At 38.5% G+C, this 16422-nt stretch overlaps 1 protein-coding gene across 7 annotated transcripts in view; it reads right to left on the reverse strand.

Annotated features, from left to right (window-relative positions):
* Positions 1-15381, reverse strand: part of Asator (tau-tubulin kinase asator) — a 160431-nt gene extending 145050 nt beyond the window's left edge. For 4 of the 7 annotated variants that reach the window (XM_043213621.2, XM_043213620.2, XM_070282318.1 and 1 more), the window contains exon 1: positions 14960-15378. In XM_043213621.2, the coding sequence (XP_043069556.1) occupies positions 14960-14982 (23 nt within the window). In that variant the 5' untranslated portion in view covers positions 14983-15378. Of the gene's footprint in view, positions 1-14959 lie in introns of all 7 variants that reach the window. The other 3 variants (XM_070282319.1, XM_070282321.1, XM_070282323.1) reach the window with 3 other exon arrangements.
* Positions 15382-16422: the final 1041 nt, after the last annotated feature.

Raw genomic sequence — 16422 nt, forward strand, 5'->3', positions numbered from 1 at the left:
CGGACATGCTCATATCAACTCAGGAAGTGATCCTGATCAAGAATATATATACTGTATAGGTTCGGAGATGTCTCCTTCACTGCGTTGCACACTTTTGGACAAAATTAAAATACCCTCTGCAAGGCTATAAAAAGGACAGCTTTAATCGAGTTTCCCGACTAAATTATATCCGGTACTCTTCTATTCTACCCACAATTGAACTTACCTTTAAAGTTTAAACTGTAACGGTATAGATTCTCAGCAACACATTTTTTGCATACTTTTGCGATTGGGCAAAACAACAACAACAAACCTAAGGCCATACAACCTATTCATTAGGGTTTATTTATTTATTTATTTAATTATTAACAATGATCTGTTATTCTTTATTATTATAACTAGAAGTAAGGATAATTAGGTAAACTAAAAGGGATTCCATAATTTTTGTGTTAATTACCAATCAAGGGATAGTTCAGAGGATAATAAATGAGACAATGAGTTGTAATTTTTACAAATATCGTGAAATGGATCGTATTCAACAAAATTAGACCTAGAAATTGATAACCAAAGGGGTCGGCAGGATCTAGTCCTTCCACTTGTCCAAGAATAAACGCATGAAGTAGCGGAAGTCATGAAACGATACGACGGAAGGCAAGTGACGGTATCCCAATTTAAACTTTTTAATGCAATAACAGAAACAGAAAACTGTTGGACAGATTCAATCCTTTTTTGATAAACCAAGTATTGCGGACTCAAAACGCACGAACAATATAAGGAGATTGTTTGAACACCACAAGAAGACTTCGTTGAGGTCTAATTGCAGGTGTCTTTGAAGAAAATGCTCTGAAAAAGAAAATCATAACTTGACATCCTCAACATAAATAAATGTAGTAGCACAGTTTATAACACTAGGTAAATCGTTAACAAAAAGAACAAACAGAAGAGGTCCTAAGTGACTACCTTGTGGGACACCAGATGAAACGTTTATAGTCTGTGATAATCTGTTTAAAAAAAACACGCTGCGTACGGTTCGATATATAGGAGGTCAACCACTGTAGGATTTGTGGAGAAAACCCCATAAGATACGGCTTATGAAGGAGAGGATGATGATTCACAGAATCCAACGCATTTCTAAAATCAGTGTATACCACATCAGTTTGCATGCGGCTCAGAAAACCTTTGTGGATGATCGAAGTAAATTAAAGAAGGTTAGTTGTGGTAGAGCGATGCTTGACAAAACCATGCTGTGAAATTCTTCGGTAGTTCTCAATAAGTGCTTTAGAGCCTTTCTTATGAAGCGGAATAATAAATGATTCATTCCATCGCTTGGGAAGACATGCAAGCTCCAAGGATAAATTGAATAAGATAGTAAGAGGATAGCAAAAGGATATCTAAGCAATGTCTTAGAACACAGCTAGGGGCATCAGGACCAGGAGAGAATGAGATATCTATTGTTGAGAGAGATTTGAACACATCCTGAAATCGAAATTTTGACAAATAAATGTTGTTTATGTGTGGTAATTTATAGGGATAAGAAAAATTGAAGTTATATGAATCGGACGAATAATTGTTTGAGAAAATGACGCAAAGAGATTAACAATACCTAGCTCAGAAAAATGTGAGAAAGTTTTATATGATAACGAAGGAGAAAAAAGATTTGATTTACGTTTCATATTGACAAAAGAATAGAAGGAGCTTAGATCATTTCGAAAGTTTACCTTACAATTCATAATATACCGCTTATAAAGTTGATTGTTGAAAATAATAAACTGGCTGCCAATATACAGAAAGTTTGACTGATGAAACAAGGATCCGGACCTAAGAAAGTTTTTGTAAGCTCTAGATTTCCTGTTCTTAAGGCGAAAAAGGGGCTTTGTAGACAATGATGATGGGACTTCAGGAACAAATTTATTCAACGAATAGGTGCTTGTAGGTGCTTTCTAAAGCATTTGAAACGAGATTGAACATAAAAGCCAGCATCATTATGAGGTACATCAATTAACACCGATGCTAATAGTGTAGGATGGTGAACGTCTTGACTGTCACAGAGGATGGCACTTTTTAAAATGTAAGGTCCAGAAATCTGCCATGAGTGTTATGAATTGGGTTAAGTTTGAATAGGGCAAAAACAGTTAAGCCATCGATAAAGTCGATGGTTTGTCTTCCTCAGATGGGATCCAGAAAATGAGGGGAAGGTTGAAATCTCCTATGGTTAGGATTTAATCAAAGTCCTTGACTAATGAAAAAACAGACTTAGGTGGCCTCTTGGTGGTGAAAATATACAATATCTTCAACCATGGGAGGAATGTAGGTACAGGTCAGGAAAATATGAGACGAGCCAGTTAAAATTTTCACCGCAATGAACTCTATTCCGAACTCATTCGAGAAAGGAATAAGTTCAGCAGGTTACTCATTATTAATAGCAATGAGGACACCACTTGCAAAAGATGGAGGATCCAATTAAAATACAGTGAACTTAGGAACAAAAATTTCAAAATCATAGACAGAGGAATTAAGCCAAGTTTCAGTAAGCGCGATAGCATTAAAGTCACTGCGCTGAAGAGCGCACCCGTGCTGAAGAGCTCATCCGCGCTCGCCCCTCTATGCACTCTCGCTCTCTCGTCGGCCGTCACCGATCGTCCGTTTATGTTCTGTTAGCAGCCAAATAAAGCTGAACGCGCTTCTTTTGAATTTACTGAAGACGCCCCTGACTTCTCATTTCAACTACTCCTGGACTACTCCTCGCCGTTTTTGGCCTCTCCGTTATCCATTCGCTCGCCAACTGTTGAGGCATATGTGCATGCATACACACATACATTGTTTTTGTACATTGTCACACATACACTGTTCATACGCAAGTGAACAGTGAAAGTGTGTGGTGAAAAATAGGGCATAATTAATATTGGCCAGCCGGTGTGAAGTGGTTCCGGTAATTTCCAAAATCACCGAACAGTCCGCCGCTGTCGTAATATTTGTTTTTCTTCCCCAATTTTTTACACCAAATCACTTTTCCGTTCCCCCAGTTACATATTATCGACGCTCCACTGTGCCAACATATGCCCACATGCCCTTACAAATATCCGTACCTGCATGCATTATATTTCCAAATATTTTCTGCCTCCAATTTCAGAAAATATATAACCGATAAAATTAAAAAAAAAAAAATTTAATTTCCTAAAACTAATTTAATTTCACTACAAATCCGTGATTGTGTCGCATAAATTCTCGAACTAGCCGTCTTAGAAGCAGTGTTGGGTTTTTTTGGTGCTGGTTTTTTTTCTTTGGGGTACGTACAGGGTGCCGACGGCATAACCGGCTGCGTAACAGATTACTTAAAAAAAAAGGAAAGCAATTAAATATAAATTTTTATATTTATAATTATATCCGTCACAATTTTTTTAATTATTATTCACCGTTCCTCAATAACCTCAATTGATTAAAAATTAAGATTTTCAACTCCACCCTTCTGGCTCCATCATAATTAAATCTGACAAAAATTAATTATATATTTTTTTTTGTGTTAAATCCAAGCCAAGGTCAAGTCCACCTTTCCGGCTCCGCAAATTCGAAAATAGTTAGGAATTCAATATTTACGTACGAGCCATACTGGTCAAAATATACATATATAGACAGCCATCAATTTTTTTCCGAACGAGCACGAATTTTCCGGTATTTGTCCATTTTTCGTCCCTCTAACGCTGCTTCTACTCCGCATCGGGCAACATCCGCCTAGAATCTCTCAACAATCTCTCAACAATCTCGTCCCATCTGTTTTTTTTTTGGTTCCTGAAGTTTTCTTCCACATTCGAATTGTGCCGCATCCGACGTTCCTTTCGACATCGGCGCTACTAATTCCCACTTGTGCCTTGTAATCGCATTTCATCCGCGAGCTCACCGGCCTCATTACATTAGTGTGACCGGCAACCGCTTCGTACGAGGCACCTACTGCGCAAGTCAGTCGACAAGCGCTGACCAGTGAATTGGATTCTGAGAATGCACACGGTAGACGACAAAAAGCCGCGTCCGATCCCAACCATCCGTTTGGACAAATCTCAATCCGCATCTCCGCGGACGCCTCTGTTGAAGCCTAAGGCGACTAGTGCCATTCTAAGGGCAAAGAGTGACGAATCCGTCGATTCAATCCCCGGTCCTTCACAGAGGCAGACTCGCTCCGTTGCTCCAAGTGCGGTCCAAGTGGCGCTGAAAAAGTTCATCGCCATTAACCAACAGATCGAATTAGCCAATTTGAGGCTAACATAAATACTTCGGGCGCCCCAGAAACGGAAATAGGCTCCCAATACATGTGCAAAGTCCATCGAAACCAAATTCGGGCACAGTGGGAGAAGGTGGAGAAGAGCTATGAGAGCTACTCCGATTTGCTAGCCGTGTCAGACGACAATGCGGCCACCTCGACAGTGCTGGAATCAAAGTACAGCTACTGTTACTCCGTCTATTCGAGGTGTAGTGCCCGGGAGAAAATTGCTTCCCGATCCACTCAGGCTTCCGTCAATGTCCACGCGGTGACATCAGGCCTAGTGGCTCCGTGCAATTTCCGCCAAGGTCGGGACTTCCTTCTGCCTCTGCTCGGAGGCTCACTTCATACGAGACTCGAGTGGTTCCGGGCCAAAAGGGCTGCAATCTCTGTTCGAGGGAGGACCACCCCATTCGCTTATGTCCACGTTTCCTAGAAATGGATATAAATGGGCGCTCTGACTACATAAGGAGGAAGCAGTTATGTTTAAACTTTTTTGCCCGATTGCACCAGCAGCGAGACTGCACGACTCCAAGTCCGCCTACGCCAGCAAACGGCTCAGAGGATCAGTCGAATGTGCAGGTGTGTTTCGCTTCCGGGTCAGGAGCCGTCCTACTGGGCACGGCCCTTATCACCGTGTGCCATTTGGGGTACACCGTCCAGGCACGAGCACTGATAGACTCAGGGTCCGAAGCGACTTTCATAACGGAACGACTGATCAACCTTGTCAAGTCCCTTCAAGACGATTCACGCACAAGTTTACGGCCTTAATCAAACCATTTCCGCGCAGTCTACTAAATTGTGCCATTTCTCCATTCGGTCGCCGTCTAGACCCGGGCTACAATTAGAGACTGCGGCTTACGTTCTTCCGCAGTTGGCAGGAAATCTGCCATCATATCCGATTCCGCGAGATCTTCTCAAGGGGCTGCCCGACATTTCCCTGGCGGACCCCAACTTCTTTGAGAGCTCCCAAGTCGATGTGTTATTAGGAGCTGACATTCTTCCGTCCATTCTCCTCGGTAAATCCAAGGCTAACATCTGCGGGTCGCTTCTCGGTCAGGAGACCATTTTCGGATGGGTGCTGACCGGCCCATTATCTTCCGCAGCGTGTCTGTTTTTTCCGCACGAGTTGCCGGCAGCCTCGGTGACTCACTGGATCAGGGAGAGGTGCCCACACGGATCAGTTCGGAATCGGACTCAGGATGCGAGCACAATTCTGTCTCGACTCCTTCTTCGATTTACGCATCGCATCACGCTGCACGGTGGCAATCAGCTGATGATCAGACTGATCCGGGCCAAATTCTGGATTCCAAGGTCATATTCAGAACGATATCGCCACGCCCACGTAACGCCCAGTCACTGGAGAGCAGATGTACTCGAGGTACACAATCCTACCGATGCCGAGTCTGCAATGGGATCCATCCATTGAAGAAGTGTCGGCGCTTCCTACGCCTTAGTGTCGAGAAGCGGCTCTGAGCGGTTCTCGTGAACCGGAATTGCTCGAGCTGCCTGTCGGCGTGAGGACGGTTGTAAGACGTGTGGTCAGGATCACCATACGCTGCAGCACCTCGTGGAGAAGCCGCGGGCAATGCACGTCAAGAGGAGCGGGAGACAGTACACGGAGTGTCTCAGCTGGCGCTCGGCCGTCGTCCGCCAACTCCCGGAGCGGTTCGGGTGTTAAGAGAATCTTTTGCGGCAACAACGCCCCCCCAACACACTCTTTGTACAAAATTGGCTCAATTTACGCAGAATACTGTAGATTTTAATAGCAACAGGAAAATACTTGGTGTTTAGTCGTAACTTTTTTTTTTTATTATTTAGTTACTTGTATTGCGATAATGCCACGAATTTCTCGGGCTCGTTTCGCATCAACCACGACCTTATGAGAAAATTGGAAACCCATAAGGACGCTATGACAATATTTGGAGCACTTTGTCGATTCGAATTTATCTTCATCCCTCCCAGAGCCCCACATTTTGAAGGGCTTTGGGAGGCGTCAAATCGGCTAAACACTTGTTTCTCCGAGCTGTGGGTAACGCGTTGCTAAAGGAAGACGAGCTCCAGACGGTGCTGAATTCGCGGGCGATTATCGCTGACAGCTCAAGCCCAAACGATGGTGAAGCTATAACCCCTGGGCACCTCCTCGTCGGGACCAGCTTGGCGACCTTGCCTCCAGCATCCGCTCAGGCAAATGTGGAACCGAATTGATCGTTTCTTCAGCACTGGCATCTGGTGTCTGCGATAAAACAACGCTTTTGGCAGAATTGGTCACGAGACTACTTGTTGAGCTTACAACAACGCGTGAAATGGAATAGGGAGTCGCCAAATTTAACTGCTGGGACCGTTGTCGCAATTCAGGAGGACAACCTGCCACCTCGGACATGGCTTTTGGGCATCATCACTGAAACAATTACAGGTGCTCCGATGCTTACAGGGTCCGGGTGGCCATCGTCAAAAATAAAAATGGAAAATGGAACGCGGCCGAAGTTTAGTCGTAACTTGTTTACAAAAATAATATGTGAGGGAAATACGTAGAACTCGCCCTAACTAGTCGTAACTTGTTTATAAAAATAATTTGTGAGGGAAATACGTAGAGCTCGCAACTTGGGCTACTTAGCTATGCGACGAGGCATAGCAAGCTACGAGCGAAGAAAATAACCCCCAACGAGCCTGAGCTGCAAGATATCTACGTGTGTTCCTTACGCTCTTGTCTATGAAAAATATTGAATTATACCGCCTAAATTTGTTATCGCTCTGTTAAATACTTTTTCTTGTTACTCGCTTCATCGCAATTGCGAATGAAAGAAGACAAGAAGCAGAGAGAAACTAGTAATAAATGAACTTTCATTGAATTTGGTTGATGCGTTTTTACTGGGACCAAAGTTGCTGGTCTGAAATAGGCATTTTCGCAGTTTGCCAATTTGGAGCAAACAGTGTTGCCATAAACTCGGAAATGAAACTACGGTAACAGATTTATCGATTAAAAAGCAATGTCGAAGGGCAGCTGGGGCAGCTATAGAATATAAACAGCCCAACCCTTTGAAATTTGGTAGGTCGGGTCAACTGAAAAAAAAATACAATCTGTAGAAAACCCGGTGTTAAATCATTTCGATTGAACAAGCAAAAAACTGGCAACAAAATACAATGTGTAGAAAGACCGGTCATCATCATACCGATTGAACAAGTACAATCGAAGCAAGTATCTCTTTTTGTATATGTGAGTGCTAAATGCTTGCTAAGGCTTAACATTGCTGAACATTAGAATGTGTTCAGTTGTAACGTGTAACGGTGTGTGTTGAGAAGGACCCGCCATTGCTGGGGCACGCTATATAGTCCGGCTCTTGCTCGACGGCTTAGGGGGGTGGTGGTCTTGCTCCGGACGGATTGCACAAGTTACATATTAATAATCTAAAGCCGAGAATCAATTGTGCTAGCGACAAATTAATTGCAAGACAGAACCGGTAGAAATTAATAGAAATTCCAAATTTTAACGGAAAGAGTAGAAATTTATATAAGCGCGAAAGTGTGAACGAAGCGATTTTACTCGCACACAAATGCTTTAGTAAGAAAGTCGAATTGCTTTACTTTTGTTTCATAATTGAAATAATTTTTGAAGAGTTGCCAAGAATTTTGGCAGAGTTTTAAATCTTCAGTTCTTATTTATTTTTACTTGGTTTCATTCTTTGTATAGGTTATTTAGGGATAATGTGATATAATGTAAGAAGCATGCAATAAACCGACTCGCGATTTTTACTCGCGTAGAAGATCTCGCGTAGCGTAGAAAGATCGATCTTCCGAGAGCTGAAAGCTGTAATTGACCCAAAAGCGGTCATCTCCGAATTAGGTTGTAAAAGAATTATGTTCTGCTTTAGCATATAATAGCTTTAAGCTTATATGTATGTGCAGATATTTATACGGAGAGAAATTAAATTCAAATAAAATTTAAAACTATAAAAATATATACTAAATTAAAATTTTCAAAATCATGTTACAAATGACTCAACGCTAAATAAGTCTTACAAAACTAGGTTAGGTTAGGAACACGTGATTTTAGGTAATCCCAATTTTCGGAATATTAAAATAAAAAGATATTAAGAAAAAGGTATAAGCAGGTGAATATGGCCAGAGAGCGTAAGGTATTGCGACGGTTGCAGCAAGACGTTTACCGTTTACCTGGTCGCGACGTGGCCAAAGCTAGTGAATATCAAAGTAAATTAAAAAAAAAAACCAGAAAGCAAAGCTAACTTCGGGCGTTCGTTATGAAATTTGGTAGGTCGGGTTAACTGACCTTAAATATAATCTGTACTAAGTTCCAGTTTTCTATCTTCAAAAACACGAAAGTTGGGTCATTTCCGATCGTTCAGTTATATGGCAACTAGAGGATATCGTTCAGTTATATGGCAACTAGAGGATATAGTCTTCCGATCCTTATGAAAATTGGCAGGTCGTATTATTTTGCCAAACATAGCATTCATGCAAAATAACTCCCTAACTCTATAAACACAAAAGTTATAACATTTCCGATCAATCAGTTATATGGCAGCTATAGGATATAGTCGGCCGATCCCTATGAAACTTAATAGGTCGTAATATTTTGCGTAATATTTTTTTATTTAAAAAAAAGGATCCATAGAAAATCTCAACTTTCTAGCTCGAAAAACCCCAAAGTTATGCCATTTTGGCCAGTTATATGGCAGCTATAGGATATAGTCGGGGAATGTAGATCCCGGCAGTTCCGACTTATATGCTGCGTGCAAAGGCTAGAAGGGTGTGTGCAAAGTTTCAAGTCGATAGCTTTAAAACTTAGAGACTAGTTTGCGTGGAAACAGACAGACGGACATGCTTATATTAACTCAGGGGGTGATCCTGAGCAAGAAAATATATACTTTATAGGGTCGGAGATTTCTCCTTCACTGCGTTGCAAACTTTTGACCAAAATTAAAATACCTTCTGAAAGGATATAAAAATAATAACCCTAATGTAAGGGAGCACCGATCCGCACTGCTCGTATTTTCAACGTACCTAGGGTTCCTGCCCCTCAAAAGTATAGCTGTTATGGGCCGGTTGGCCGACCGTGGGGTGGCCAAATAAATATCCAGAAGAGTGGATCGCTCGCCGGTGGAGACTTCTTCCAACAGAATACAACTCCAATTTTGGTTTGAATTGAAAAATATACGAGTTAAATATTGATTTTAAGTTGGCGAAGACTCGACGGTCATTTACGACTGCGCACACCATAAAAAGACCGAACCGGGTCGCATTAGAGCTTTTAATTGCAGCTACAGCAGAATTGACCCCAATCTAATCCTCCCTGATTAATACTCTAATTACGGAAGTCTAATTAGCTTAACCGGTTACACCTAGTTTACCTAGCCCCACTTATGGTACATCTCTCCAAAGTACAAAGGGGTGATCTGTACCCTCTAAAGAACGCCTTCCTAGAAAATTCATAATTAACGGTCATTCTATAAATTATTTTTATCCCGTTTTCTTTTCTTTTTTTGAAAAGTCCCTTTACCCCACCGCTATACAGTACCAGTGTTGAGGAGCTTACAAGGGAACTCTCTAATACATGCTCACCACTCTTAGGGAATTATCTAGTGACCGTATATCCTACGTCCTTAGCAAATTTAATTTTTTGTTGGACGATGATTTAAAAAAAATTTTTTTTTTTTTTTTTTATGCAACTAAGATGTTAAAACTTATTCATAAAAGACAATAAATACAAGCCTATTTACAAATCGCGGTATCGCAGTCTCGATCAAAATAGAACTCTCCGACTCAATAATCAATAATCAAATGTCGGCTTAAAAGATTTATCTCAAAAATTGATTAAAAGAATTACTCAAGAAAGAATAATCGGAAAATAGGATATTGCAATTTGTCAATTAAATTTTAAATGTGAAATTTGGTGGAAATTCTTGTTTACATTATCCCCTTAGGGATCGCTAAGGGGATCTTTGTGTTTACATTGGCGAACATTAGGGATCGCTTAGCGGACTGTGTGAACTGATCTGGGTAAGAATACTTTGGAGGCGTAGTTGACAGAAAGAGCTGACCACGGATTCATTTCAGGTCTATCCGAGCTCTCTGGAAGTTAGCTCTTGGCTCAAAGTTGTTTATAAGTTGGGTAAGGCGTCATATACTAAATTAAATCGTCCCGATTTATTTAAATTGATGGGTACTGGGTGGGTATTGATGGGTAATGGGTGCTGATTTAAAATCAAGAAATTCAGCATGGTATTTACAAAAACGCTTTCATTAGACTACTTAATACAACAATTTCGGATCAATTACGATGTAGTCAAAACCAATCTAGGAAATAGAGAAAAGTCTCTATTATCACACCTTTCAAAAAATTGTCCTCCACATTTAAGTCACAGCTTTAAAGCTATTATGCAATAAAGCGATATATTCGGATTGGACACTGAACCACCAATTACAAAGAATTTTTAAAGCAAAAAGTAAAATTAAAAGATGATAAACCAGTGTATGAAATAAATACAAAAGCATGTAGGAAAATCCTGGACATAAGGTGTTTGAAGAGAATGAGTGAATCTGTGAAAAATACATTCCCTCGAGCTGCCGAAGTTATTGGGTCCGACTTAACAGGTGCTGGTTGCATTGAGGAGCTATCCAACTTTGGGGCACGGCCAGCAAGACTAATATTCGGACTATCCAGACATTTGAAAATAGAGCCCTCCGTATCGCCACTGTGGCCCACGTCTACAACGACAAGCAGACAATCCACGAGGTGCATGGCTTCCCATTGGTGAAGGAGGAGATACAGAGAAGCAGCCGCAAGTACATCCAGAGGCTACACAACCACCCCAACGAGTTGGCGACCATTCTCCTCGACAACAGCGGACAGATGCAAAGGCTGCGCAGAACTCACCCGCTGGACCTCCCCCGGAATAACTCTTAGACATTCTTATTCTTATTCCTTTTATTGCACCTCTATCTTTAAGTTTTCTGTCAAAATATTTAATGATTGTCCCTGTTGGACAGTTTTAAATAAATTCACTCTCGTCATAATAAAAAAAATGTAGAAAAATTGATTTCCGACGGGACTGTCTCTAGACTCTCAGTTTTAAAGCTATTAACTTGAAATTTTGCAGACACCCTTCTTTTTTTGCCGCAGTATATAAGTAGAATCAGTCGGGATCAGGCAACTATATTTTATAGCTGCCATATAACCGAATTTTCAACTTCATAAGAATCGGCCGATTAGGATATAATCGATGCGGATATAATCTATTACATAAATATAACATACATTTAAATATTGCCATATAACTAAAGATTTTTTAACAATTGACCCGACCTAATAAATTTCATAAAGATTGGCCGTCTATGTCCCATAGTTGCCATATACATACATACATATATGTAAGTGCGATCGGAAATGGTATTTTTAAAAATACCAACTTTGGTATTTTTGAAGATAGAAGCTTAGTACTTTTTTAAAATTTTTTATTCTAGTTATTTGTTTTTATTGTGAAATTATCATATTGAACGACCAACTATATTCAATATTTGCGATATATTTGATCTTAACCGCAAGGGTATGTCCATTTCGGTTTGGAACGAAGTTACCTTTCCTTTCTTGTTATTTGTGAAGTTTCATATACCTATATTTTGGTCCCCAAAATATATAATAGATATTTTAAGAGTGGCATACGGGTTAGTTACCGTTTTTACGTCCACGATTTTTAGCACAATTTTTAGTATCTCCTCTAACCCATATACTAGTTGGCATAAATATTTTGAGGAGCCCTATTTTTGACTATCAGACTTTGCTATCCTTAAAACCGTTAAAAAAAAGGTGCCAAAATTAGGCGCAAAGGAAGGAATCTATAAGTAGCTATGTGCATGCCAAATTTTATTTCGTTTACATTGTGCATTTACTTTCTACTGATAATAATGCATGCAGACAACGGCTTTTTGCGTGGCATAAGTATTTTGACAGGATCTTAATGGAAACATTTTCACACTTTTAAGCACGCCAGAATTAAAGAACTTCTGTGCTTAACTTTGAGGAATATTAAACGTTGTTATAAAAGTAAAAAGTTATTAAAAATTATTAAATAACATGGGTTAAACTGCTGAACTAAGTTTGGTTACCAGATCCTCAATGGTATCAAAGTTTAACGCTGGAATAGCAATCAAAGACATTGCCCATGAGTTTAAAGTGTCGCGCCAAACTGTGCACTACCAAATTAAAAAATTTAAGAAGCATAATGACCTGCGTAATTTAAGAAGATCAGGTCCAAACGAAAAACAGATCTCAGTGAAGACCAAGTTCTTGTACGGGAATTAAAAAAAATGTTTTTCTAAAGCCCCAATTCACAGCAGATCAATTTAATTTGACAACTAAAACACCAATTAGTGAGCGCACAGTCCGTCGACGTTTAAAAGAAAGTGATTTCAAGACTTATAAAGTCAAGGAAGTACCATACATAACAAAAGCAAACAAGCTCAAAAGACTGGCTTTCGCAAAGGAATATGTCCATAAGCCAAAGGGGTTCTGGAGGAGCTTTCTATGGACAGATGAAAGCTCCTTTAAGTATAACTCATCAAAAAACACATTTTTTTGTAAGATTACCAATGGAACAAAGGCAGAAAAGGTGGTCCAAAGGCGGTTTGCCAAAAAGTAAGCCATGGTGGAGGCTCTGTGATGTTCTAGGGATGTGTCGCGTATAATGGACTGGGTGACTTCGTTCCTGTCACTTGTTCAATGAACCAAGGTCAATAATTACGGATTCTAAATGATAACGCATTTACTTCTGGAGACAGGCTTATTGGTCAATCCTTCATTCTGCAACAGGATAACGCCCCATGCCACAAAGCCAAGATGATTACATCATTTTTGAAGGAGCTTGGTGTTACCACTTTGGACTGGCCACCTCAAAGTCCAGATTTAAATATAATTGAAAACGCCTTGTCTCTTATAAAACGTAAAAGAACAGTATCGTTGAATAAAACCAGAGAGGAGACAGAGATATCTCCAGAGATCATCCAAAATTTAATCGATTCAGTACCGGGACGCCTGGAAAAAGTTATTAAAACTAAAGGAAATTATATATTTTACTTAATTCCTATTTTTGCCTTAGTTTTTTTGAGTTTAAACTTTGTTATTCACATTAAAAGGTACTTGTCAAAATACTTATGCCACGACATAAAAATTACTTTAGCTTCTATTTTTGCAAGTTCATATGACAAAATGTTGAGTTCATTATTTTTAAGTTTATATTAGCACTAAGTAATACAGAAAAAAAAATCATTGAAATATATTAAACAATTGCAAAGTTACATACAAACTTGAACCATTTGTTTTTCGTCAAAATAATTATGCCGACTAGTGTATATGTATATACAAATGGGCAAAAATTTTGAGCGCGTCAATCGCGAAGACTATAAGAGTCTAATAGTCGTAAAATATCCTCGAAGATAAAGCTTGTGTCAAAATTTTTTCGCATTTAAATTTTAATTTAAATTTTGTCAAATTTAAAATCAGCCAAATCGGATGATTTTTAGAGGACTTATAGACTTTTTAGTCTGTTTCCCTACTGAATAGGTGGTGTGGTTGTTTTGCCCAAGCGCAAAAGTATTCCACCAAATTTTGTTGCTGAGAATTCCTACCGTTAAAGTTTAAACTTGAATGGTTAGTCAAATTGTGGGTAAAAGAGATTTAGAGTAAGAGATTTTGCTCAGTTGAGCCTAACTACAAAATTTCAAAACGATCGATCGGCCGATAATATCTATAGGTACCATATCGGAAATGGAACGATCGGAAATGGTATTTGGTAAAAATACCATCTTTGGTATTTTTGAAGATAAATATATTCCGATAAATGGGTTTTATAATAAAATTCTCATAACGAGATATATCCGATCATAACTGCAAGGGTATATCATCTTCTGCTCCGCCCGAAGTATGAAAACCTAGAGCACAATCGTAAATCATTTAATTTTTTTAAAGTTAATGGTAGAGCTCGTTGTTATACACTTGCAGAGGGTATTACAATTTTGGTCAAAAGTGTGCAACGCAGTGAAGGAGACATCTCCGACCCTATGAAGTATATATATTCTTGATCAGGATCACCTCCTGAGTTGATATAAGCATGTCCGTCTGTCCGTCTGTCTGTTTCTACGCGAACTAGTCTCTCAGTTTTAAAGCTATCGTCTTGAAACTTTGCACACACCCCTCTTTCCTTTCCACGCAGTATATAAATCGGAACGGTCCGGATCGGCCGACTATATCCTATAGCTGCCATATAACTGATTGATCGGAAATGGTATAACTTTGGTGTTTTTGAAGATAGAAAGCTGAAACTTTACAGAAACTTTACTTTACAGAAAGTACAGATTCTATTTTTGGTCAGTTGATCCAAACTACCAAATTTTAACGATCGGCTGACTATATCTTATAGCTGCCATATAACTGAACGATCGGAAATGGTTTTTGGAACAAATACCAACTTTGGTACTTTTGAAGATAGAAGCTTGGGACTTTTTTTTAGATTTTATATTATAATAAATTGGGTTATATTATCATATTCTCATAAGGATCGGCCAACTATATCCGATGTTTGCGATATGTATCCGGTTTTAACTGCAAGGGTACATCAAATTCGACTCCGCCCGAAGTTAGCTTTCCTTTCTTTTTTCCTTAATATCACATTAAACATTTAATATTTACGAAAAGATGTCTTAATTAAGACTTACTTAAGATTTTCCTTTAAATGCATTTTGGCGGGTTTTTATGGTTTTTCACATTTTTAAACATTGCTCATTTTTTTAATTTTACTTATAAGTTAATTTTAACTGCAGTTTTTTTATGAACACGATAATATAGTGTTTTCAGTTTGTTTCTATATCAAAACAAATTTAAAAAGCACTGCGTCGCGCATACCACACCATTTATGATTTCGTTTGTCTATTTTTAAGTATAAAGTAATTTTGGTAAAAATCCAACGTATGATAGAATATTTTCAACATTCATTATAGAATATTTGATATAGAAACTCAAACGTGCCAATTCTAACATCGTTTTATAGTTTTGTTTTTCAGTTTTAATTGAAATTTAAAATTTAACAAATTCTGTTATTTCCATTTTTATGTTATGATCATTACAAAATACTTCGTACTTTTGAAGCACAAAAGCTTTCTAAAGCCAAAATTTTAATTGATTAAGAATGGGCAGAAAACTTTTTGAGCACTATACACGTGTATACGTTGTATATTTAGGAAAAAGCTATTTTCGTTCAAAAAGCTTGTCTACTTTTTTGTCGAACTGCTCTTAATGTTGAGCAGATGACTTTAATGCAGGTCGTCCAAATTTTCGTAAGCATATGAAAAAAAAACAAGAAATGAAAGCTATTATATACCATTGCAGTTAATATCGAAAATAATTCGGATAAAGTTGACCTCTTTTAGGAATTTCAACTCTTTTTCTTAACAAAAAAGTAAAGGTATCTTCGAGAAGAGCCGAAGTTACGGTCGGATCAGATATAATCGCAAATATCGGATATATAGTTGGCTGATCCCTATGAGAATTTTAATAAAAACCAATTTATTAGAATAAAAAATTTAAAAATTTTCCCAAGTTTCTATCTTCAAAAATATCTTGAATACAAAAAGTGGGGTATTTTCTTATCGTTCAGCTTTATATCAGCTATAGGCACGGTTGCCACTTCAAATTTTTAATGAACCAATAAAAGATTATTTATTATTTTTTAATTTTTTTTATTGATTATTTTTTTTATTTATTTTTTTTTAACTTTTATCATAAGAAAGTACAACATAAGACATAAGTAAAACATAAAACATTTTTCTGCAATGAAACAGCTTAACAGCTAAAGCTTACTTGGTAATTTAAGTCACCAAAAATACCAACAAAACAATTTAGTTTCGATCTGTCACTTTTAGATTTCAGACATTATTCAAGACATTATACCGTTCCGACTTATATACTGCATACATGGAACGAAGGGTATGTGGAAAGTTCAATAGCTTAAAAACTGAGGCGTAGAAACAGGCAGACAAACTGTTCTTAAATTATAATGGTTTAGAAGTAAAAGTCTACTATGGTAGGAAAGGAAATGTAGATTTACATCTCACTTGAGTGAGATAACAGAGATAACAGATACAGATAACAGATAACAGCATAACAGCATAACAGAGAGACT

Source organism: Drosophila bipectinata, chromosome 4 (genome assembly GCF_030179905.1).
Source record: "Drosophila bipectinata strain 14024-0381.07 chromosome 4, DbipHiC1v2, whole genome shotgun sequence".
Taxonomy (NCBI): Eukaryota; Metazoa; Arthropoda; class Insecta; order Diptera; family Drosophilidae; genus Drosophila; species Drosophila bipectinata.